The sequence below is a fragment of the Manacus candei genome, unplaced genomic scaffold, assembly GCF_025592945.1.
Source record: "Manacus candei isolate 608988 ecotype Guabito, Panama unplaced genomic scaffold, ASM2559294v1 h1tg000028l, whole genome shotgun sequence".
Taxonomy (NCBI): Eukaryota; Metazoa; Chordata; class Aves; order Passeriformes; family Pipridae; genus Manacus; species Manacus candei.
The window spans coordinates 10,166,671-10,193,452 of record NW_026138076.1 but is presented as its reverse complement, the minus strand read 5'-3'; the positions used below and the strand labels follow the sequence as shown (position 1 = coordinate 10,193,452).

At 35.1% G+C, this 26,782-nt stretch overlaps 1 protein-coding gene across 4 annotated transcripts in view; it reads right to left on the bottom strand.

Moving 5' to 3' along the window:
* Positions 1–26,782, bottom strand: part of FIP1L1 (factor interacting with PAPOLA and CPSF1) — a 40,667-nt gene that overhangs the window by 10,095 nt on the left and 3,790 nt on the right. For 2 of the 4 annotated variants that reach the window (XM_051790384.1, XM_051790386.1), the window contains exons 4-14: positions 24,165–24,268; positions 21,958–22,019; positions 21,642–21,749; positions 20,389–20,519; positions 20,044–20,112; positions 17,677–17,786; positions 9,459–9,552; positions 8,234–8,387; positions 3,150–3,176; positions 2,526–2,580; positions 714–769 (exon numbers count right to left, since the gene is read on the bottom strand). In XM_051790384.1, the coding sequence (XP_051646344.1) occupies positions 714–769; positions 2,526–2,580; positions 3,150–3,176; positions 8,234–8,387; positions 9,459–9,552; positions 17,677–17,786; positions 20,044–20,112; positions 20,389–20,519; positions 21,642–21,749; positions 21,958–22,019; positions 24,165–24,268 (970 nt within the window). The remainder of the gene's footprint in view (positions 1–713; positions 770–2,525; positions 2,581–3,149; positions 3,177–8,233; positions 8,388–9,458; positions 9,553–17,676; positions 17,787–20,043; positions 20,113–20,388; positions 20,520–21,641; positions 21,750–21,957; positions 22,020–24,164; positions 24,269–26,782) is intronic. The other 2 variants (XM_051790385.1, XM_051790387.1) reach the window with 1 other exon arrangement.

The window sequence follows — 26,782 nt, the reverse complement described above, 5'->3', positions numbered from 1 at the left end:
ACCCGGCAGGGAGGTTGGAATGAGATAATCTTTGATTGTTCCTTCCAACCAAAACCATTCTGTGATCTTTATCTTCCCATTTTATCTTTTGGCACAAGAAGCAGAGCTGTGCCAGGTAACAGTTCTAAACTCACTGCAGGTCCTGTGGATGCCTGCAATGAAGCTTGTATTTTAGTTCACTCTAACTGGAAGAATGGAAAATGAAGGTTTTCAGGATCAGATTTTTTTTCCATAACAGTAATTAAAAAAAAAAAAAAGACTGACTTTGCAAGAGGATAGTTGAAGACTACAGTGTCTTAGACAAACAGTTTCTCAAAGGAGAGGTACATCACTTAGGATTTTTCAAGGACTGGTCCTGCTGGTTCAAATTCTGATGATATCTCAACAGTACTTGTTTTTCTGCTTCAAAATCCCACCAGTTCTTGAAAAATTCTCCCTGATTTGTAGTCAGTATTATGGAATATAATTTTTCAAAATCACAGTTCTGCAAAAGCAGCAGGAAAAGATATACAGTATACAAGTAAGCAAAACAATAGTATTCAACAGGGGTTATATTTGCAAAAGCATGTATCTATTTACAATGGTCAGCAATGAGCTTTCATAATGAACTACTGACGGGACCTGTTTAGTCTTCTAGCTAAAATCCTCATAAGTATATCAAACGATTTGATATAGCACTAGTCAAAATTTTCAAATCCAGCAACCTTACTTACCACTGCCATATGAAAATGCGCGAACAGAACGACCATCATAGCCAGAAGAATGTCCACTGTTGAAAAGAAAATACATATAAAACCCCAGTTTTACCATCAGAGCTACCTCCATCAATAAATACATACTTTCGATATTCTTGCCACCAGAGATGAAAACCCAGCATTTGTTACAAATGGATTTAAGTTCTCCATTTTGAGCATTACTAAATAAGGAAGCTGTCTATCAACACAAATATGTATATTTCATGTTTTACTACAGGAGGTGAAAACAAAAAATTATGGAATTTTAAAGAAAAATATCTGTATCATCAGTTACTCTCTTTATATTTTCAATGAATTTCCTATTTCAAATGTTTCTCATATCATAATACATTTCTGCACAGATACTGAACTTAATCTACATTTGCTTGAAAGTGCATAATTCCTGAACGAAGCTGTTAAAAAGAACAGGTGGACTTAAAATGTGTAGTTCTATAAATAAGCTATTAAATTAGCTACACATTTTCTAGGACAACTTCTTCCAGTGGCAGTCAACTCAAGTAGGTAAAAAACAGAAGGGTTAAAAAAGATAATACTCACAAAGGACATAATTCATACATACATAATTCTTTCATGACTTTCAGCACTTCCTACATAACTTGCATGAATTATTTTTGCATATTTAACCTAAGTGTTAATTCTGTTCTTGAAAGCACTTCAATACTGACAAGTATGTTTTGGGTTAGCTTAATTCAAAAAGGAAAAAAACCACCAATGGTAATGAAAGGCCCATGCAACATCTTAACATTTAAAAGTATGAGAAATAGTTCCCAGGTTCCATAATAAACTTGATTTTTTCACATCATGTTTCAAAACTACATAAATATTCACCACAAGTAAAGGCAATGACCACTGCTTAACAATGAGAAGCAGCACTCACAGCAACTGTCAGTATGAAATAATAAATTTACTTTCATGCACATAAAATGCCTCCAGTTATGGTTTTTTCTTCAATTAAATCAGATGAGAATTTTCTCAGAGATTTACATCATCATCCTCTAGCATATATGTTAATAGAATTTTCAATTTCAAAGGAACAGTTGCATATATCTTCCTTTGGTGAGATCCAGAGGACTGACAAGAGGCTTGTACCATCTTCTTAAATGAGCTTTGTATATGACCTGGTTTTGGCCTTTAGCTAAAGACAAATACTTTTCAAGGACTGTCCTAGCTGACTTTTTTCTTCTTTTTTAGAAATTTGTATCTATATATATAAATACATGTATGCATGTACACATACATGTATATAAAAAAGAGGTATTGAAAAAGTACAATTAGGCCTATCACAGCTGAACACTTACAACAAACAGAACAGAAATAAAATTTGTATTCTGTGGAACTCTGGAATGTCCTGTAATTTTTGAGGGCTTGAATCTGTGGCCAAATTGTTTGCTTGCATCTATAGAAAAGGATATGGGAGCGGAAAATTATAGAGTTCATTTAAATAGGCCTTCAGCTTACTAAAGAATACTTTAACAATTATTTACCTTGATTTTGTTCTTACGTCTTGGCACTGATATACTGTCAAAACTATAAGTTATACTGATACAGTGCCATAACTAAACTAGTAAGTGGTCAAATAACCTACTCAAAGAATAGGTTGACAGGTGAGACTAGTAACATTTCTGTAAAATTACTGTAAAAATCTGAAACTGTCTCCCCTATCCCAGATAAAAATCCATAAAGCACTGGCCAGTGTAAGAGTGCTTACTCATTTATTTTAGTTACAGAATACTGATATATTGCTTTATAAGATTTCAAACAGATAATCACCTTTCTATTGTGGGTATGAGGGACGGTGGAGGACCGCCAGGTGGTGGTGGAAAACCTGTAACAATAAATAAGGTAAGGGGAGGGGGGAAGAAAAAACTACTACCCATAAACACATAGAAGAACTCAGCTAAGCTTACAATAACAAACGAATCCCAGAGAGAACAATGCAAAAATTGTTTCTGTGTAAATGGGTTTTATTTTGTAAGACTAAGAACGACTTTCCAGCTTTACAAAGGTAAAACATTAAGCATGCATTATGAGCGCTTCAAATAAAATATTTTATCATTATTAGAAATATGCTAATTTAGAAGCATAGAAAAATTCCTGACTATCTAACAATACTTAATGTACAGCAATCAAAATTACTTAATGCATAGCTGAGAAAAAAAGATTTTAAAGAAAAGAAGGAATATACATCTGACAACCTGGCTTATTAGGTCCACCAGTCAACAGCATTTTCACACGTTTTCTCTTCCACCTGGCATCAAAATAACTGAGCCTACATATATACACACAGTTTAGTATTTATGACTGTTTATTTGTATAATTAAAAGGAAGTTGATAAGCTGCCCACCAGTTTTCGTCTCTTAACCAAATGTGGAAAAAAAATCTAAGCAAATTTACCTGGTGGTGGCACTGTTATTGGTATACCTAAAAAGACAACAAATGATATATCAGATACAGTAATAGTTTATGCTTATTACCTGTAGATCTAAAACCAGATTGAGCTATTACTACATATATGATCAAGAAGAATGATAACATATTTTCTGCATCCTCAGATGAAGATCTCACACTAACACCAATTGTTAAGATTTTATGCAAGCTTTGTGAAATCCAGCTTTTAATTTAAATTCCTATTCTTTAAGATCTTATTTATTAAGAGGCAAAAATAATGAAGAATGACTCAGGATCTCAAGATTAGCATTAAATTCATAAAATGTTTACTATACAGAAGAAAAGTAACATCCCACAGACTACATTTGCTTTATTTTATATTCCATGGCTAGATGGAAGGAAATGCAATTGGTTTATGACCTTTAATAGCTTGGCAGAGGAAACAGTAGGTCCACATGAACAAAGTATTCTAGCAGCAGTAAGTATTACGGATGTTTGAGCCAATGCTATGACACTGCAACTAATCATTGAATTGCTACTTGGAGGGAAAAAGATTGTTTGGTTCTCTATTTTCTTGTAAATATCTGAAAAAGAAGCATCCTTTAACAGAAACATGTGCAAGAATTACTCTAATCTGGTGTTCAGATCGACCTTAGTTGTTACGAATCTAACTAAAACTTGAGCAAATTTTTCCCAACTAAATTAGCTTACCTAACAAAATATACTGCCTGAACATGTAAACCTATCTTATTGACTATGAAAGGAATGATACAAGATAAAAATAATCTGTATACTTTATAGGACATTACCTTCTAATGCTTTGCAAAGAACTAGCTTTACCTCAACCAAACACACAGAATTGTACTACATGAAAAAAATAAACTGGGCTCAAACAATATTGTCAGAAAATAGACTACTTCACCAAGCATAAAGCACTTTTAGTTATGAATGACTCTGCTTCCATTAAAAAATATGTATTTTCAATCTCACTTTTCACTGCAAAACTTTGGGGAGGGAAAGAACAGAAAACTTTTGCAAGTGCTTTCATCCGTTTTGCCATAGCTGTATAAACATCCAGACATTAGTACTGGTCACTGCATGATGAAATTTTTATTATTAGTTCAATATTAGAACTAAAAGACTATGGTATGGCACCATCATTTTACTAAATCTACATCAGGAAAAGCCAACTGCCCCTAGATTGCCTTGGCAAAAGGACAGAATGAAGGAATATGCAAGCTGAGGAAGAGTAATCAATATCAAAGTTCACTAATTGCTGGTGATTACACCAACATGAATTCCTACCAGCATTAATCCTACAGGATTAAACAAACTGTGAAATACAATTGAGGTTTCAGGCCAATCCTGAAGATTTAAAATCTAATCTCTCAGCCAAAATGTAAATCTGGAGGCAGTGAGGTCCAACAGCCAAATTTCTAAACTGCATGAGCCATTTTCTCTTCACCAGGACACAAGGTTTCCAGTGTGCATTATCATTGTAAAGAACACTCGAAATCACACCATAAAATATTTGACAGTGTGACATTTAAAACACTAAACAATCCTGCTGAAAATTTCTGAAAGAAAAAGAAGACTGAGAACTCAAACTGTTGCATAGGCCAAGTGTTTTCCATTAATCTTTTTCATTAAATTGTTCACATGAATAGATTCTTCACGAGCCTACAATATAAAAATTATATACATAAAAATATATAAAAAATACTTCTTAACAGCTTCTTACGCTAAGAATGTAAGCTAGAAAAATATCACTTCTCTCAAATTGATTTTTTAGCTCTATGCTTGAAAAGATTTTAATTGCTGCACTAAAACCAATATATTGTTAGCACTGAACATGGCTTTCAGCACTATCCAGAGAACTGCCTGGAAAACCATCAGCTAATACTCTTTACAAAAAGGAAAAAAATCTGATTAAACAATTAATATATTCCTCAGAATTTTATCTTGTGCAGAAATGAAAGTAAAAATATCATCACAAGACTAAAAGCCAAATGAAAATTTTAATTTGAGAGCCATTCAAACAAAACTAGGACAAACTGAATACAACTAATATCCAGAGATCAAATGTCCACATAATTTTAATGAACTGTTTTTTGTGGTGTATTATACAAAAAAAAAATGGATAAAATATCCATTTTTTCCTCCAAACCTTTAAGAACATTTAAAAATTCATGATTAATGCTTATATAATTTTTAAACAGAAGCTAATTTACTTGAAGGTATAACAATGGAAAAAACATTCTACATTCCAAGTTAGCAAGTAGTAGTGAAAGATCTAAACAAACGTTTTTCCTCGCTTTCTTCACTAACATACACATGTGACACAAAACAAGAAAATAGTTAATGGAAAATTGAGAATTTCGTAACTCTTCACTCCTTTGCCTTCTACTAAAGCAATGTATGAAAATATACTTGTAGTGTCATCAGCCAATTACTTCTTCTGAGAAAAAAGACTCTGAAATATTGTGTAATCTCTTGCAATGAAGGGACTAAACTTGCTTACCAATGCAAGAAGGTGGCTTAGTATAGACCTTGTCACATCCCTACAACATGTTGCGCTGCCACAAAGACACATCAAGCCTAAACCCAAATACTCAGACTCGTGTCTCAAAAGCAATCCAAATGGCATTAGTGCAGCATTTTACCTTATGTGCTCAAAACTGCTTTCAGGACATTGTATACCATCCTACTAATTCAAGGCTGGCAAATATTTACAGAAAATATTTACAAGTGGGTTTTACTAAAGAAAAGCAATGCCACATGTACTCTGCTTGTGGAGTAAGGAATCAAACATGATCAATGCTGCCAGAGTATAACAACATACTGCAAATTAGCTGAACTGTGTAACAGCCCACAGAAACGTAATATAACTCAACTTGGTGTAAAAACTTCTTTTGCCACAGGCTAAATTACGTCAAATTCCCTCTATCACAAAATAAAATGTACACACTCAGGTTGCTGAGGCTGAGAGGATGTACAGTCATTTGCCAAATCGTGGTACATATTGCAAAACCCTGGTAATTATACAACAGAAGTTCAATACTTAAGAGGAACTTTTTTTTTAATATCACCAATACATGGCACATTTTAACTACATGCTTAAACCAAAGCATGTAAACCAACTTTCAAAGCCTGGGGAACAGGAGCATCCACGTTCTTCTTTAGATGTAAATTACCCCAACATAGCAATAAACCAAGCAAACAAAAACCAACACTTTTTTGCCACAGCCAGTCATCTCCTAGGACTATTTGAAAATTTTCTGCATTTGGCCCTTTGAATCGTTCCAGGACTTGTTCCTCAAAAAAGATTTGAATCACAAGAGTGAATGAATACAGGACAAGAGATCTAACTTCAAAGCAAGATCCTTTTTCAAAGGCACTTTCGGAGGATGTTTTATATTTGGAATACTTAAATTTTCTGGCAAGTAGTCCTGGTTTAATATTGGTTAAGCACAGTTTTTTTCCTCCTCCTCCATTGAACCTAGGAGGGATGGCAGAATCTATTTTAGGAACAGCTTTGAAGATAAAGAGCTGGCAACTGCACAATTAAAACACAGGCCTGAAGAAACCAAATCCACAGTTCTTAATCGTTATTTTCTAATCTACTCAAATGACGGAAGGATGTTCAAGAAGACCTTCTGAGTAAGTGTATGTCATAAACCTGTCTGTAAACCATAGGACTAAAGCCAAACCTGCTTGCTAGATCTGTAACACATGTGGCTTTCTTTCACCTTTAAAAATTCAACAGGTGAGAGATTTCGTAAGAACAGTCCAGTACCCGCATGTGACATTCCTGCACCAAATGTGTCTGGGGTGTCTGTGAGGGTTCTCATTTTTTTTTAATAATATACAACTTAGATCACCTTTTCTGAACCACAATTACAATTCAAATAATTACTTTCTAAAAGCTTGTCATGCATTACATTATCAGAAAGGTTTTAATGCAGCTTAAAACCACAGTGAGCATTAATGTCACATTCTTCTCCTTTCTGTCCCCTCCCTGCAGTAAGAAAACATCACAAAATTGCCAGAGCAAAGTTTTTAAAAGTTTTTAAAGTTTTAAAATTAGTAGGAGCAATTGAAGAAAGCAACTTCTTCTATGAGGACTTAAACCCTAGGAAGGTACACACAACTCTCAAATAATAATGTTATTTCTTTGCTTATACATAAGGGTATTAACAGAGAAACTTTTAGAAGATTCGCTGTGCAAGAAGAATAGCAAAGAAAATGCTAAGCATGATTTTCAGAACAAGTAAGCAAAAGAATGCAAGGAACAGACAAATGCTTCACTTTCCTACTTAAATACTCCACAAAGTTTCTCCATCTATTTTAATTTCTCACTGACCAATCTTCTAAGTTCCTTGCTAAATCCTTTTGAACTTACTGCCTAAAAATTACCAACACTCAGGTAACTGCACTATTTGTGCAAATGCCCATGATACTTCTCCCAGTAAATTTCCATAAATATCAAGTTCCAACAAACGTTCAGGAAATACCAGTAAATTTAAAAACAGATTTAAAAATGGGAAGAGTTCTCAAAAAGCTTTGATTCCTCTAAGATTCACAGACACAGAACACTGGAAAAAAACATCAGGAGCTAATAAGACCTCAGACTGAAAGAAAGGCTACAGCACAAATCTGATACTTACCAAACTTCTGGGAATTCATACATGCTGTGAGGGAAAAGGGGAATTAGAGCTTCTCTTGCTGCTATGACCTTAGACATCAGAGAATCCAACTTGTGACACAAATTCATGGTATGCTATACTTTTAGTTTTGTAGAATGATTTGTTAACATGTACTTCTCAATTCCGTTAGCACTTACTGAATTACAAAAACAGCTTCTCACTTCAAACATTTTCAAGAACACAAGAATGAACAGTCTCTTGGTAATTATTTACTATTTGGGATTATGTGGAGAAAATGAAGATAAAAGTTTCTGTTTCTGCCTTAGAGATACATTTAAGAAAAGAGCAGAACACAAAATTCTGAAATTCTGCACGATGCACCTCAAACATTTGACGTTAATGAATCTCCCATTATCCACATCCTATGTAGTGCAGGACATTTACCTGGTGGGGGAATCAGAGGTGGAGCAGTACTGACAGTTGGAGGGGGTGGGAGGAAAGGAGGTGGTGGAAGGTGGGTAGGTGGAGCTCCTGGAGGGAAAAATGGAGGTGGCTTGGTAAAATTGTCTACTTCAGGATTAGAGCGTTCTGAAAGAACCTGTAAAATATCAAACTCTAGTTACAATTGCTATGTGAAAACGGCAGAAAATAGGTTTCCTCTCTTTCCCGTTACTACAACAGGAAGGTATCACTTCACACATTAAGAGCCATATTCAGATGGTTTAAGTTCTACCTGCATACCTATGCTCAATGTCCCACAGTTGCCAAGTACCTTTAAAGGTCTAAGAGCAGTCAACAGGGGACAACAAACGTGAGACTTCAGAGGGAATATAAGCCATCTGAATATGGCCCAAAACACCATCTTAAATTTATATAAGGGAAAATATTTTAAAAATCAATATGAAAAGCATGAAAAAAACCAAGACTATAAATTACTTAAACATTGTGAGATCAGATGAAAAACACATGGCAGCGTTTTTAATATAAGCACTACAATCCATTATTATTTCCACTGTTTTACCTTAACCTAAGTTAAGTTGCATGAAAATGCAACTAGGACACCAAGCAACCTTGATTCTTCTCTCTGATTCTTCAGGAGAGAAGAAGTGTATTTCCTCTTAATAAATTTACTTGCTTTCTTAATATAATACAAGTCTAAAGACTAAGATCATAAACACTCATCTTGCAATTTATGTGGTAAAATAGTACAATATATTTAAAAACAATCTACTATCAACTATTTATTCCTTCTCAACTTATTTTTAAAAGACTGCATTTCTTATACTACATATGAGGGGGCTTTCACTTTCAGCATTAGTGTCTGGCACGAATAGGGGACAAATGAGCAGTTTAAATATTTATCTTTGTCACTCAGTAAACAAAACCTAATCCCATGCAGATCTAGCAGAACCAATGCTGTCTCCTGGACTGTAAATCTGCAGTATCGCTCATTTCCTTTCAGTAAGAGGCATACCAAAATATTTATCTTTTGAAATTTATCAAATGTTTCATCTTAATATATTTCAGTAACTGCCACAACTTTATTCCTGAACTTAAAGCTACTTATGTGTTACTCATTCATGCACACTGACATGTTTTAATCAGAAGCTATGGGGAAAGCAAAACTGTCTTTTAGTCAAAGGTAGAGTGCAAATGTAGAGTATAAAACCTGTATGTTGCTGTTTTCATTAGCACGCCGTCGTCCTTCCACCCTGCTGATAGTGATGCTCTGTCCAATCACATCTATTGTGCCAGATATTCGCCTGCAACACAGGACAAGCCAGATCAGCAAGCAGAATAAGAAAAGGGGAAAAAAAAAAGAAAAAGAAAAGAGAGAGAAGAAAGCCTTAAGGACTGCTCTCATTCCATATGTCAAAGTTCCTTCTCCTGTAGAAAACATAAAAGACTGTTTCTGAAAAACATTAAATGGGATGCGTTTGCTGAAGTATGTGAGTGTATAGGACTAAACAATGTAGCAATAAAGACTCCTGCAGGAGAAAGGCTGACTCTCTAACACTCTCCTTCCACCCCATACAAGATAATAATCTACTCTTCTGTTACAAAAAAAAAAAAAAAAAGAAAAAAAAAAGAAAAAAAGAAAGAAATCCCAAAACTTCAATAATAAAGTAATAAATTATACAGAACTTCCACAAAAATCTAATGTAAGATAGCTATAAACTATTAATTAGAAACGATTTCTAAATTGCATGAAACCACAATGAAGAATTCCATGGAAGATCAAGCAAAGGTAAGATAGAAGGCACAAATAAACATAAGCAAATCCTTCCATGTGTAGTATTGATACTGCAACACATATTGAACAAAATGAGATGCTACCTCTCTTATCCTGGAATACACAATCTTATAGAAAGTATATGAAACTAGTAAACACTGACTCCCAGACTAAACCTTCAAAAAGAATCTTAGACCAGCCATTCATACTCCTTTTCCTCAGTTTTTTTCAAAACACTAAGTCTCTCTCCCTCACACACCTCTAAAACATTTCCATGATTAAGCACCACGTTCACCTCCTTTAAAGAAACCAGCAGTAGAGCAGCACGAGACCCACCTCAGTCTCTCTCACAATCTAATCAGGCAACAACAGAACACAATATAAATTAAGAACACTTACTTTAGAAGTAATTAGTAATGAATTTTTAGAGAAAGATGACAAGAAAAGCGACACATATACACATTCTTTCCCCCCCAGTTTCTGCCAACTTGCATTTGACAATTTCTTTTGAACAACACTTTTACTTTTGATCTCTCAGAGAGATCAGTTTCGCCTGTTTTTTTGACTCTGTGAGTTTCATTATTTTTTTGACTTTTAACTTTTCAAAGAAGATTAAAAATGCTACACTAAGGGTAAAGACATGATGGCATTTTAGTGGATACAAACAGTAAAATTCAAAGCATAATCCATATCTGAAAATCTTCAGTAAATCAACTACATGGGAATATACTGACACTAAAGAAGTCCTCCAGGTACCAGACCAGAAAATATAACGAGGATCTGAATGTCATCTAGAAAAACTAAAACCTGATATCTGTGACAATGGGAATCATTATTTTGAAGAGAGGAATAATCTATATTATAGAACTTTCCTATTTGCAGCCCTAAAACAAATGAAACCTAGAAACTAAGCTTTACAGAAAATGTATAAGTCTTATGCAGATAGAAAAAAACCTATCTGCACAAGAGTTATAAAAGCTAGGTTGGATAAGGCCTTGAGCAATGTGGTCTAATGGGAGATGTCCCTGCACAAGGCAGGGGGGATGGGACTAGATGATCTCCAAGGTCCATTCCAACCCCTTAACATTCTATGATTCTACCTGATCCACAGTTCATTGCTAATTTCTAAAAGAGATTAAAAAGTAGGATTCACTTACATCAACTCCATTAGAAAATGAGGTACAAAATTACAATACTAGTAGTTGAGAAAAACAAAGGTATATCTGTGCCTCACCCATAAAGGAAACAATAGCAGAGAAAATTGACAATATTTATTAATAGTATGATATATTACAGATAAAAGAAAGATTCAGAAAAAAAACATAGAATTTTTTTTCTAGTTTTAGAAGACATGTTCTTGTCTTTTCTGCATCTAATGTACTACTAACCACATGAATACAAATAGCAGGGACTACAGCTGGAAGTTGGAATTACAGGCTCAAAGTTCTGCCAGACCAATAGCTCTGACTCCAATTACTCAAATACCTAGATTCCAATGCAGCTAAAAAAGATGCAGTAGACACTAGGGCATGAAGAAACAATTAGATCTCCCAGAGATAATATGAAGTTCCTTGGCAGACTGCATACTGAGGATGATCCAAATGCCTGTCCTCTGAGCTTTTCAATATCTGGGTTTAGAGCTTCCGCCTGGATTTTAAAGCAAGTTTATTAAGCACAATACTTCGGAGTAAAAAAAAAAAAAAGAACTAAACAGTCCAGTGGTACAAGAGTCTGAGAACACAGCCACAAAATAGAACATGTAGACTATACAGCAGCTGCTCCAATGATAACACAAATTTAAGAAATTCTCTGGTCTTCTCATACCCCATCCTAGGAGTTAGATTATTACACTCTAAATTCTGAAATAATCAACACCTGCTTTCCTAAACCTCCCCAGTGGTCTTGCATGGCATTCCAGCATTGCTATACCTTGAATTATTATTCTGCTTTAAGTAATTAAATGGAGAACATAGGTATTATAAAACAATTGTTAAACCAATAATTGTTTTCACTGTCTCAGTCTTCACTCTGACAATTCATTTGGTTTTAGAGTTCTCACACATTTGTACTTCCCCATCACTGGTATCTTAACTATCTAAACCATATCCTAGAAAACTCATTTTACCTAGCTTTAGTCCTTGTGTATGATAGATGACACTATTCTACAGCAAGAAGTCCCCGCTTGGCTCGCTCCACTGATTTACAGGGCTTCCACTTGGGAGTGATGTACACAGCACAGTCAAGACTTTTTCTCTCTTGCACTGTCTGCACACTGCCAGAAACTCTTGGAATCAGCACTGAAAACACACACAGTGACACCAATGCAAGAGTACTGGTATCAAAGCAGTATGTGCCTCAACCATACTACAAGAAGAATTTTGGCTTGGGAAGCAACCCAAATACACCACTGCACTACCAAAGGAAAGGGCTCAGAAAGTGCACTGCCGTATCTGACTTGGCCGTGCTGATCCTCATGGAGTGAGATGATCATTTTAAGGAACTTGGGGGCACAACCTAAATGTTCCAAAATCTGCCATAGACCTTTCCTGCTCGCAGTATCGAAAGCCTTGGTGAGGTCAACAAAGATTATATAGAGACCTTTGTTCTGTTCCCTACACTTCTCTTGCAGTTGTCTGAGAACAAATACCATGCCTGTGGTACTCCTGTTGGCTCTGAAACCACACTGGCTTTCAAGTAGAATTCCTTCTGCTATAGCAGGTATTAGTCTGTTCAAGAGTATTTTAGCCAGGATTTTGCCAGCAATGGAGAGCAGAGTAATACCAACCAGACGTGCCTGTCTCGTATCGGCCTTTTTAGCCACCAACTCGCTTGTAACAAACGTGGGTAAAGCCCTTCCCAAGTCTTTGTTCGCGAAGCCCAGCCATGGCGATGATGATGATGACCAAAGGAAGCAAATCTAGACTACCAGTTAGTTGGTTCCTAGACATCAATTTTACTGAAATGAACGGAGCTTTCACTTAATTTTTCTAGATTCTGAAGAGTAACACCTATGCTCCCTCAATCTCACTCAGCTGGTGCTTAATAATTATTATTTAAATAACGTTGTATAGTGTTATGTCCATTGTTCTTCCCGACAACTGCCAAGAGATTTAATTTTCATAATGATGGATGACTTCAGGAATTTGCCATCATACCTTGAACTTCACAAATTCCCTATTTTCAAGACTCCAATAATGATTTCATTATGTACTCCACTAGAAGAGCTTGAAATTGAACAAGAGGAAGCATATATTCTGTTGCAGATGGAGCAGCAGATGACACTACTGTCAAAAACATAAACTGCACAAAAGCAGGGGAGGCATCTGAGTGTCAGAATTTAAGTTTGGCAGTTTTTGTAAAAGGGCAAATCTGACACCTTGGATCGTGTTTAAGGCACAGCAAGTTGGCACATGGAAAAATTATCTAGACATTATCTAGACTAATAATAAGATGTTAAGCAGGCATTACTAGGTTTCTGTCTGTGCTGTAAGCAAAGAAAAGGAAGAGCATGGTTTGTCTCTTACACAATCAGGGCACCTGGGATACAGATGAATTCCCAATGGATACACCCAAATAAAAAAGGCAGTCCACATGTGTGGGATGCATGTGAACCCAAAACAGAGTTCATACAAAGTGTATCTTGAAAGGAACATTCCAGCAACTCTGAGTTATTTCACTCTAATTAGAGAATGGTTATTTATGAGCCATTTGCACTAAGAATACCATTCTCCATGGAGATTTAATTCAGAAAGATAATCTCATTTAGCAAGATGAGTTTATTTAGGTTCTACAGAGCAAAGAGAAAGAGGGGAACAAAGAAGCAGAAAAAAAAAGACAAACCTAATTATTTTCCAAGTTCATAGCTTCATATCCAAGTTCATATCCTTACCACAGATAATCTAAATAATCTGCTTTTTGGAATATCTCCATACCACTTTTCAGAACTCAGAAATAGTCTAACTACTGGATGTCACATTTATTCAGCAGACTTATAAGATAGTCTACTAATTATAGAATTGTAATGTACTTCAAAACCCATATTTAATATGTTTTTCTGTTCCTTCTTGATTTGCTTATGTGTTTTGTTTTATTTTCCTCCTCTTGAGGACATCCTCAACTCTGCTGAGTTCACTTACCACTGACTGATATAAATCAGAAGCAGATTTACTACAGAAATCATTATTATAGAAAATAGACTTTTTTTTCCAAATAATATCTGAGTTTCCATCATTTAGTCTTGCAAGGTTAGTTCGTGAAACAAGAGAAACCTGTATTTTTTCACAGTAATGACAGATCACAAATCCATTTTCTATAAAAAATCTGCTTACAGAAAGGCCCAAGCACAGATAAAGCTAATAAATAGCCCACTGCACTGATGGGTTAATTTCTCTGAAACTCATTTAAATGTAATGCACTCTTTAGTCACTGTAAAAGCATAAATGGAGGTTAAAAACCAGAAAACTTCTGACAGAAAAAGTTTTCTGATGGAGAGCTGTTCTAGGTATTGCTTTAATGAGAAAATATCAGCTTTTGAAGCCAGCTTATAAATGAAACTTCTACTTATTTTTCTACTACTAAAGAAAAATTCTCTCACAGTCCTTGAAAAGTGACATAAGGAAAAGCACTGGTCTGAAAAGATATAAGATATTTCTATGAAGTAGCTGGTTAGGACAGGTTTGAAATACATCAAATCCTCTTCATGTTCTAGAAAGCACAAAAGTCAAAAGAGGTTCCTTCATGATTTTACCTTAATTGTGGCTATGGACACGATAAATCTTTCATTAACTACCACTAGAGAACAAAGATTTTACTTTATACCATATTGTGTGTATGTGATGTCCATTCACTAAACCATTTCCATTATGAACCTAACTCATCCTTCAGGGCTACACTATACTTTATGCTACTCAACAGCTCTAAGTATTACAGAAAAAAGGCAAGAAATTCAGGTGTCATTTCTAAACAACTAATATCTTAGTTATAATTAAGATAGCCATTGTTTATAAATTCAAGCAAAATTTCTCAGAGACACATTATATGAACAAGCACTGAATTTTGCTTTGAATTACACAGTTAGGATGCAATTCTAGTGAATTAGTAACACTGATTTGCTGGTGAGCAATAATTCTGTTTTGTCACCTACAACTTCCATATTGGCAGGGAGTAATATCACTGCTAGGCCTCACAGGTTTTTGAGTTTTTTTGAGAAATTCATCTGCAACTATATGCAAACATCTACTGTACTCAAACCAAAAAGGTAAAAATAGTAAGCAAAATTATTTTAGTGTTTGTTTACTAACAAATGAAAGAAAGCAAACCCCACAATCTGTTCCCAGACTTGCAATCTAAGAGCAATATGTAATGCAATATCCATATGTAAAATCATCCATGAAGGAACGCTGCAGCCCTGAGTAGTAAGTGCTAGTAGTAAGCAGTAATTTAACGTTAGCATCATGCCCTGAATTTTTTTCCCCTTTACCTTAATTACTGTGATTTATCCCTCCGGTATTATTCCTCCCACTTTCTGATGCCTAAACTGGCTTTTCTGGAGGCAGTGTTTGTCTGTGACTGAGAAGAGCTGCTGCTTCTTCCAGTGAGATAAATTGCCTAGGTCTTTCCTTCTCCTTACCAATGCTTCTATACTGAGCTGCATCAGCTTTCCCTCCTTTTCACAAAACGTATCAAACTACTGCTAGAAGCCTAGAGAAGTTTTATTACTACATGAGAAATGCTTCCAGCAATCTCACAACAGGGCTATTGCAAATGCCTCATGGTATAAAAGCAATTATTTTAAATTATCAAAGAGTTGTATTGCTGAAAATTTTCTGCCTACCTATAATAAACTCTTTAACTAAAGAAGAAAATAAATCCAACCCCACAAAACACTGCTTGGATATAAAGAAATTAGTAATATAGGCTTTCATATACAGAAAACAGTAGCTGCGTTAAGCAAGTCAATCAAGCAGAAAACTTATATGGATTGTATATATAAGACATATTCATTCACTGAGCCAATCTCAAGACTCCTGGGCATACAGTTTTCTTTCAGAATCTCTCCTGATCACTTGGTAGAAATACTTCTTTCTTTACAGAAGAATCTATTTTAAGCAAATGTATCCAAAGGAGCAGGTATTAAACATGGGAAGAAGTCAGTTTTGCTATTGTAACAACTTACAATTACCGTATTCACACTAAATGCACATAAAACAACGTACTCCAACCACTGAAATGCACAAGTGATACAACTGTCAAAGTGACATGTCACAAAGTGATACAGTTGTCACAGCAATTGTAGATTTCACACAATCACAGAATCTATGCGACACATTGTTCTACAACTTTAAACTTGACTACATTTTGTAACATCCTGGTTACTAATTACTTCTTAAAGTAGTTTAGAGGTTATCTGTGCACCAGTGAGATGAATAAAGAACTGAAATCCTGTAACAAAATCTGTGCTAGATACAGATTAGGAAGCTTTACCCTGTGAAAAACACATCCCAGTTTGAGAACTCTGTACAAGAACAACACATATCAAAAACAATTCAGAAAAGAAAATTACAAAAAATAGCTATAGGGTTTGCATAAAGTTTGGAAGACTATTTTTGTTTCTTAGACAAAGAAAAACAGAAAAACAAAGAACTAAAAATCCAGTAAATACAGAGCAGTATAACCTGATAGCTCAGAGAAAAATTTAGGCTACCAGAAGGAATATTCTAGGAGTGAAAGAAAATTGCAGGCAAGGATATGAAACAAGTTTTTTTTCCTGCCCAAGAGAAATACATTTGCATGTTGGACTGACTCTTACAGGATGGGATAATTGAACACAAGTGCCTCTAAATTAGTCGAGGTACTCATGGATGCAGCACTAAAAACAGGTCATAGCTCAATTTTAACAGTCAATGATGAAAGTGTACAGTCTGTTCTACCTCTCTTACTATCATTTATAATACAATGGCTTTTAATCTGAACAGAACCAAAACTCTTAAACAGGAACACTAAATAGCTAAAGTAAAATAAAATAAATAACTAAAGTAAAGAAGCAGCACAGATTCATCCTAAGCCAAGTGCCAGGTATCAAACAGCAGTAGCTTAGATATAAAAGACAGAACTTCTTAAAGCCTGGGGCTGGGAGAAGGAGGGGAAGATACCTAGGAAATAATTTATCTCATTTCAAAAAAAGTATTATAAATTATTAAAATATGGAGAAGCTAAAGCTACCTTACAGGAAAGAGACTGGGTTCCAGGAATTCTTCCTGTTGTTGAAGTCATAACTGTTTGATTCCATTTTGTTAAACTGAAAAGGTGTATTAGCTAATACTCACAAAAGCCCAAGCTAGAAATATTTTGTTGGACAATCTAATTCTACAGAGAAAACATAGTGTCATACATCAACAACTGGATTTTTATAGCTGTCTTGTTATTTGGTCCTGCTGCTCTTTCTCCCTTTTCCTTCTACTTCCTCTTTCCCCAAAAGCCAAGAAGGTAGCACAGCATTCATGTGTGATTAAGCCAAATGTGATTAGGGTATCTCTTCCCCTCATTTCTACCTGTTACAGAAACATATTTCCCTTTTCTTCCTACAAAAATCATAAGTTTCAAACTCACAGATGTAATAGTGGAGTTTTTTGGGTTTGAGTTACAGCTAACTGACCTGTTTGCTGGAATTCCTGATTTGAATAAGGCAGGCGGAGACGTGAAATCAGGTTTGGTCGACTGTACTGCCAACTCTTTCTCCAAATTTCCAGTTCTGCCCTGCTGTACCTTCAAAATAATGTTTCATCATTAGTTCATCCTCAGAAGCGTAGTAGCTCCAATACTCAACATAGAACATAGCCAACACAAAAAGAAAGTAAGTCCAACTTTACTTGGAATTTTAAACAGTTACCTCTGCGCAGCTAACAAAATTACGTATTTGTAAGGATATACTACTTAAGTACTGTGTTTAATAGACATAAGAAACAATATGCCAGAGAATGAATTATCACAGAAGATTAGATACTTTAAATATTTATTTTCCAAGCATTTGATTTGTACATGAACAGACCAAACTGATTTTCTTATATAATTTCCTGTATGAAAAAATAACACCTTTATTTTTAAAAGAAACAATTTTAAAAAAGATCTTCATAATCTTAACAGAGATATCTAACAAGCCTGCTATCCAACAACAAACCATGAGACAAGAAATTTGAATGGATTCTCCATTTGCCTCACTGACCATGAGATCTAGTAACCACTTAATTTCCAAGTCATACCAGGAAGTCACCTCATACTTGAGGTTATGCAAACTGTAAAAGATTTTTCATTAACTCAGATTGAATACTTCAAAAACATCCTACTGTTTCTGAAGTACTGTAAAATTCCACCGACACTTTATTAAAACTACACAAGATCTTTAGTGCAAGTACTTCAAGTACTGTTTTACTTCAGCAGCAGTTATACATGAAAGAAAAACCTACACTAAAGACAACTTTGTGCTGAGTCCGTTTTTAAAGTCACTCCCACTGTACCAACCATGAAGCAACATCACTCTACATAGCTAGTTCACTCATGCTATATCATCAGATGAGCCATGATCTCACAGCTTCTCGTAGGCAAGTGAACTACTAGGTTTCTGCAGAATCTCCCTTCTAAACACAGTCATGTCTTTCCCAAACTCACAAAAATGAACATAAATAGTTAAGAGCCAATAAAAATCTAATTAATCTTTCGTATCCAGAAATATGAGACGGGAAAAGGTACCAAATAGGTATGGTATAGGTTTGATATATGTATTTCTCTGAAAAATCTGTAAGACTTCTATTAACTAATGAGTAACTGGAAAATGCAGGAGACAGTCTTGCCAGTTACAGGAGATTAAATCAAATATATCATGTAAATTACATGAGACTTAGTATTACAGAAGAGAGGGAAAAAACCTCATAATTATACGTAAACTCCTTGTAAAACATACGACAAACTCTTACAACACAATTATTATCTGTACTGTTTGATCACCACAGTCAATACTGAGCTAGAAACAGGCAAAGTTTTAGTTTGGACTATTTATTCTTCTTCCTTTAGGACAAGAGTTTAGAGAAGTTTGAGAGTTCAGTCAGATGCAAATTTTAACTTCTATTGCCCACTATGTCTAATGTCCCACAGTATTATATTAATGATAACTGAGGATGGCAAAAAGCCCCAGAGAGCTTCTGATTTGATAAAATCAAAATAACTCAATACCCTCAAGTAGCACATGAGGGAACACAAAAATACCTGTCTGCAATTGACACTTCTGTCACAGGAATATACAGAAGAAAGCAACAAACAGTTCCAAGTAATTTTAAAGACAGTTCAAGAATAAAAATTACTGCATATTGAAAATCAGCAAAATAAATAACCTTTGGATTTTAATTTCAACTCTAGTATCAAACCAATGAGTAAATGAGAAAATGAGAAGTTGAAAAGAAAGTTTAATCCTTAGGATAAATCCTATCATATAGATTCTTCTGCTTTCTGAAAATCAGCATTTCTGAATGGAAAAATTATTATACATAACTTGATTTATTGCCTTCTAATCCCAAATGGAAAACAGAAAAATATGAAGGTTGATTTTCATATCTCAGAGTTGTCAAGGATAACTGTTACAAAACACAGTAAGAGCTAAAACAAAACAGTAAAAGCTAAAACACCACAGGAAAAATAAACATGCCATAATCTACAAAAGCTTCCCAAGCACATCTGCACAAGCAAATGCACTGCAACTAAAAATAAATCATCACATAAAGAAAAATTAGTTTCACTGGGAAATTTGTTAGTTTACCAAGCCACTAACTCACATGCTTCCAGAATAGTGACGAACAAAGCAACACTTTTTAATCCGCATTTTGTGACATACACAGAAGTCACTGATGTAAGATGAAGAGTATGAAATAATGGGCTGTGTCCATTTCAGTTGTTCTTCTATCAGTCTGTGGTGGCATGGGAAGCAATACTCAAGAAAAATGAGAGCAACCAACAAAAGTTTACTAAAATTCACCTTAAAAAGATGGTATCTGCCATCGAGAATCTCTGCACTTGGTCTTACTTCCATAGCTTTGTCTTCAGCCTAAGTTAAATAACACATTGCCCATTAAGAAACCATACAACTCTTAAGTGATGGGCCACAATCTCAATAAAGGTACAGATGCAATCTAGCTGTAGCTGTCTGTCACACTATCCAAACAACTGCCACTGAAGCAACACACTAATACTCAAGGTTCAGGGTAGGGAGTCAGGTGCAAACTCTTAACAAACACACTGAACTGGGCAGAACAAGCTTACAACACACAAGCAGCTTTACAGGTCAAAAACCCATTTACAATACCAAAAAAGTACTATTTACCGTAATTTTATTTGTGGTTGAGGTAACTGGTAAAATTTCAAGACCCATTCGTATTCTCTTTTGTTTTTCACAGTAAGCTTTCCAGGTATCTTCATTGAAACCATAGTTAAAATAATCAGAGAGATCAGCCCCTTTAAATACAAAAGCACAGGTTTTTAGAACATTACGAAGTTCATCTTTTCTTCACTGAACACACATACGCCACTACTGATAACAGCAAAACTGATTAGGTACTGACCTAAAAACACACGACTGAAATGGACAATACATCAGTAAGCATAAAGTATTCATGGCTATGATTATAAGAACATTCAAATTTAGTCAGAAAGAATATCTTGCTTAGCATCGTGAATTAGGGATCAAGAGTAAATACTTAGAAAACATCCTAGGATAATTCCCCATATCTTTACAACAAGATAAATGTAAGATCTACAGTTTTGCTGTATGTTAAGTGAAGAACCACTCCCTTTTGCTTGTTCATTACATTTTGCTTGTTTGATGCCATGAAGTATTTTTATTTTAAGAGAGGGACTAAATGAAAGTCAAATGCTCAGAATACATTTCAACAGTTCAAACACCAGATTATCATCAAAGGTTATTTTTCCTATTTTGTAGACACTATTTGCACCGCCAAAGCCATATACAAACACTGGAAAAAAACTATACACAGCAGCAAGATGTACTTCTACTAAAAACACCAACCAATGCTGGTATTATTAGACAAGTGTGGACAAATCCCTTGAGCCAACGAGATAATACACAGAGAAGACTTATGGAAAGCCCATGTGGAAAGCCACAGTTTCCTTCTTCAAGGTTTATGGATGTCTATGCATGAATACAACGCAGCACAAGCAGCTACGTTTCACCATTCTTCCTGCTCAAACCTGCTAGAACTGTTTTCCATTCTGCTTTACCTTCTGTCCCCTAGCATAGACCAGTGGCAGTAATCTCCCCAGAAACACAGATTTCCAAGGAAAGTTCAGGATATACACATACCATAAAAAAAAAAAAAAGGGCAGGTCCTACAGTCTTTTTCCTAACATATGAGCAGGATGAGTACTAAGAAACATGGCACAGCCACACACTCTCTGGCACAGCAGGAAGGCAACAAGTAACTTAGTTGCTTTTTACAAGTTAGACTGCACAGCACCTTCTAGGGATAGGGCAGGTGGCACCTGTATGCAGTCACCAGGATTACTATTAAAATAACCTACCGAACACCTATATATCAGTTAACATAAACCAGACATTACCTGGCTTTCTCCACGGTTTATCTTCAAAAGAATCTAAGTCTACTTCCAGAAGCGGCACACCATTAATACTCCCTGGTGCATCTAGATCCAGTCCTTTAACTTTTGCACCTGTAAAGAAAAGTTACCAAGTTAGAGCCTTCTGTCTCTACTAAATGGAATTTTAACAGTTGCAATATGCTTCAGAAATAATAACAGAAAGAAAAAGCTAAATTTATCAAGAAGTTTTGGAAGTTAAAATTATTTCTTTAATCCAAAACTATCCAATGTTTGGGGTTTTTTTGCATTTTTATTAATAGTACTGTGTAAATTTTCTTACCAGAAGATCCATAAGCTCGTCCTCCTGCCTTAATATTGAGATTCACAGGTGCTGCTCCATAACTTCAGGAAATTAACAAAAAAATGAATTAGATAAAGGAAACTTTCAAACCAGAAGAAAACAAAAAACAAGAGATAGCTAGATCCAGAAACAAATTGGACCCAGGCTCAATCACCATCCTGAATCTCTAGCTTTCCAAGCTGGCAACACTGTAAAAGTAGAGAGATCAGCCTAGGAGGAAGAGAGAGTACCTTTCTATGCTCAGTAGCAACTTCTCCAACTAATAAACAGTTGTGAAGCAAGTCCCAGTCACTCCTCCTGAGTTGAAAGGATAAAGACCTTGATAGAAACAAGAATGGACAGAACCAGAAGAAGAGAGAGAGAGGAAAAATGCAATTCATTTAGGGATACAGATGACAGTCTGGGGATTAGAGTAAAAATAAAATAAATAAAAAAAGGAAGGGGTTAGATGGATCATTTTCTCTCTTCATAATCATTCCATTTAATCTGTACAGAAGTGGAAAATACAAGCATCTCTCTAAAATTATTGAAATGCTGTCTGTTTTAAAGTGCTTCTAGCAATCACCTATCCCTGTGACCAACAGAAAAGTACATAACTTTTCACTTTCTAAAATACTTGAGAGTTTTCTTCATAAAAATGCAGTCAGAAATCTAAATACTGAACAGATTTAACTAGTTTAGGAATTACAGTACAGTTAATTTGTAACATTAAGAGCTAGCTTTCATTACCATTTATGTGCATCTTATTCTCACAGGTGACTCATAACATAATAAGATGAAAATATAATTAGAAGGCAAGTGCATCCACTTCTATGCAGTTTTAGTTTTCATTCAAGGGCTAGAACAGCATAAAACTGATACAAAACATTTAACCTTCTGATCTGCCATGCTGTATTTGTGCATGACTTTGTCAAACAAATCCAATGGGTTTTTTTTTAAACAGCAGTGGACTACTAAAGGGAAAATCATTTAATCCTATAAAAGAAACTTGTTTACTGGAGTTAAAATGAACAGCAATGCTCTGTTTGTTTTAGATTACTAGCCTTCCATGAATTTTCTGTCCAATTTGCCCAGAAAAAAAGGTTTTTCAGAAAATAAGCATTTCTATATAAAACTTTCTACTCCAATTAAATTCAGGATCATCTGCTCATTGTCTTCTGTATTCATGGAAAGAGCACCAGCAAATCCACGGAGAATACAAATCTAATTTTGCTTTAGTCTCATAAAATTTGAAGTCACTGCCAACATCACAAGAATACTGCAAGTTACTGAGAGCGGAAAAATAAAGAACTGAAAGAATTTCTATTTTTTTAAATATTACATTGATTTGCACAATAATTTAGGATATGAAATACTGAAAGTTTAAAAATATCGTTTCAAATGGGAGTAAATCACCTTCATTCCAAAGTTAAGAACATAATGATATATATGAGTCAGACCTACCTGCAGACCTGTCATATTTCTATTAAGAAACAGCACCCTAGTAACTCTGGTTTTAATAAGCATAAAAATATTAAGATTGTCAAGAAAAACAAGCAAGCCACTTTTCTCAGAAAGTTTCCATGCAATGAATAATACTATTTTATAATTTTGGGTAAAAGTAACACTGTTGAAAAGCATTCAGAGAAAACAAGTTCTTTCTCAAAAGCAGAAGAAGTATGGGGCAATAAAAGCAGCAAAAAAATTCTCATATGGTACAAATGCCTAAACCATGAGCTTGAGAAGTAACCTCTAGAGACTGGCAGCTCCATCCTGAACTACATTAAAATCTTATTTGAGAACATCAATAGGAATTGAAACTACAGAGGTCTAATTAGAACTATATCCACTATAAACAGGATGACAGACAAATATCTCATGTCTTGGCACCCAACCCTTTGCAACCAAAATGTCACTATCACAGTAAGAACACCAAAAATGCTATATAACATAGCCATTCCAAAATAAAAACCAACTCTCCTCTTTACAAACTTAATACAAAATCTGAAAATACAACTCATACAACAGCTCTTCCTTGTACTTCACTGATTTCATTTCACTTTATTATCAAGTCATCTATCATTAAAAACATTGCTGAAAAAACTCCTAATTAACACTTATTGCACATACAATTTGTCATTGACAAGTATTAAAGAGACTAAGTTAAAAATTAAATACAATTTTAAAAGTGTTTGCAGATAACTTACCTAAACTGTGGAGCTCCTGTTTTAATATCTCCTATGGTGACTTGAACATCATCTTCATCATCATCACTATCACTATCACTATCATCCTCAGCCTCTGCCACTTTCTACAAAAGAAAAAGTCATTGCTTAGACAATAGGCAGTCACCTACCTTTAAAGTGGAAAAATAATCCAGACAAAATTATCTGCTCTAGAAATCTTTGAAAGAAGAAAATTCTCCTCTTCCTAGTCCTTAGAAATGAGTAGCATTAACAGTAAATTTAGGAGGTTACAAGTATCTGAAACATGACATTTCCTAAATAAGCATAAAATAGTTTCCACTATCTAATATCCTTCTTCCCTCTATCTAGCTCATACACATTGGTTCTACTCTTACCTTGTCATTCAGGAAAGAACTTAGAGATATGCAAGACTAGCTTCTTGCCATCATCAATTATATATCCAGAGTAACTCAAATACATGTTTTTCCAGTTGATTACAAACACTGCACTTCAGAGAAATCTATTCATTCCTAACATCAGTAAACTACATAAAATACTTCAGATACAAGAGTACACTTTATGTGTTCTGTCCCACAGCCTTTAAGCTTGGTGGTATACAAAATAGACATGCCAGCTCACACCAAGAGTTCACCTCGTCCACTATTTTGGGTTTGTTAGGTGTTTTGTTTTGGTTTCCCCTTATAGGGACCACAGAGGAGAGAAAAAAATCCATATGATGTTCCTCCCTAACTCGTTCAGCTGCTGATTATTATAAGCTTGGGGCACCTCCTAAGCCAGTTATGGTTTGGTTTTTTCAGGAACCCCCAATGGATCTTTCTCTCAAGTACTTGTCCAGACTTTCCGCAGACTCATGAAAGGTCCCAGCAGTGACACTCTTTGGCAAGGCATAAAGATCCAACATATTTTATTTGTTTTCATTCTGACTCCTATGACCTTTATTTAGCAGACACAGTCCTCATATGGAAGAGACTGTGAGGAGTCAATCCTTATTTATAGTCTCCATACGTGATTTTGTCAGCCTCCATCATATCCTATGTATGTCTTTCTCCCAGCTGAGAAGTCCTTGGCTACTCAGCCATTCCTGGTATGAAAACTACCTCAATTAGTCTTGCTGCTCTTCTTCTCTCAACTTTTCCAGTTGTAGTAGCCTTTATGACAGGAGGGGAAACAACAGCAGTCAGAATTCAGGGTGCAACTGAACCATGAATTTATGGTATAATGATATCTTCCATTTTGTTCTATATTCACTTCCTGCTGTATCACACGGTTTAAGTGCTTTTTAGACTCCAGACTAGCACTTAACCATCAACTTTGTGGGTCTGTCTACATATCTTATTGTGTCCCTAAGTGGTAATGATCAACTCAGAGACCATCATTTTATTTGTAAACCTGTTTTTTCACCAATGAACATCACTCTTTCTATACAGAATTCAATAGCTGTGTATCATCCAGTCAGTCCTTGCTCCTACTATCTTGATTAACTTTGTAACATCAGAAAACTTGTGATTTCACAACTTAGCCCTTTTCCAAGTAAACACATTAAACAGCACAGGTTATGCACAACATTCCAGAGAATTCCCACTGGAGGTGACCTTCCTTCACTATGAAAACTGAACCTTGACTTCTACCCCATGTTTTCTATCTTTTACACATTAATTATCCATCTGGGACTCATTCTATAACTGCATAGTTTTCTTAAAATCCTTTGGTGAGTAACTTCTTCAGAAACATAGTGGAATCCAAGTGAACTTTATCAACCAAATCACCCTTATTCATGTACTGGAATCCTTCAGGAAGAGGCTGAACACACCAAAGCCAAGCTGATTCTGCCCAGGCAGCCTGCAGTTATCCATGCACAGCTGACCTCTAGCCCTTATCTATTATACTGTTAACTTACCTGGTACATAAATTAGACAAAAATAAGCAGCTGCTTAGAAGATAAGATGTTGGAGTGCAGTTCATCCTTGCTATACAACATTAACATAATTTACATAACAATGATGAGTCTAGTCATGGGGCAAAGGCAACCCTTCTCAACCAAACCCCATTTCTCTTATAATGAATGATTGCTTAGCTTCCTCCTCACAGAAATATTCCCTTTTCCTTATTCAACCAACTTGAACAACACCCATTTTTCTAAGTTGCTGCTGAACCTTCATGCACACCATTTACCATGAAGTTCTCAATTTTATGGAGATATGCTAATGATATCCTAACAATGCTAGGCTTTATATAAGTGAAAAATACAAAGGTATGCAAGTACGAGGAAACTGCACCTATGAGGATTTCCAGAAATACTTTAAAATCAGCAAGTCCAAAAAAGAGTATTATTGTTGCCTTGTATCTAACAGACTAAATTTACCACCCACTTACAACATTAGCATCACACAAAACACCTTTGATGTACTTTCAATAAATATCTTTTCATCTTAAACAACCAAAGTAAGTTTTTAAGTTTTTATAACTTTTTTCCCCCAACTTTAAATTTATAAAGTTGTACTATCTTTCAGAAGAAGTTATTGAAAAAAAATACTTTTGAGAAGCCAGCCCTTAAAACTTACACAAATATCATGATCGTGGTTTCTGCATCATTCAAAAAAAATTCTTGCAAGACACAA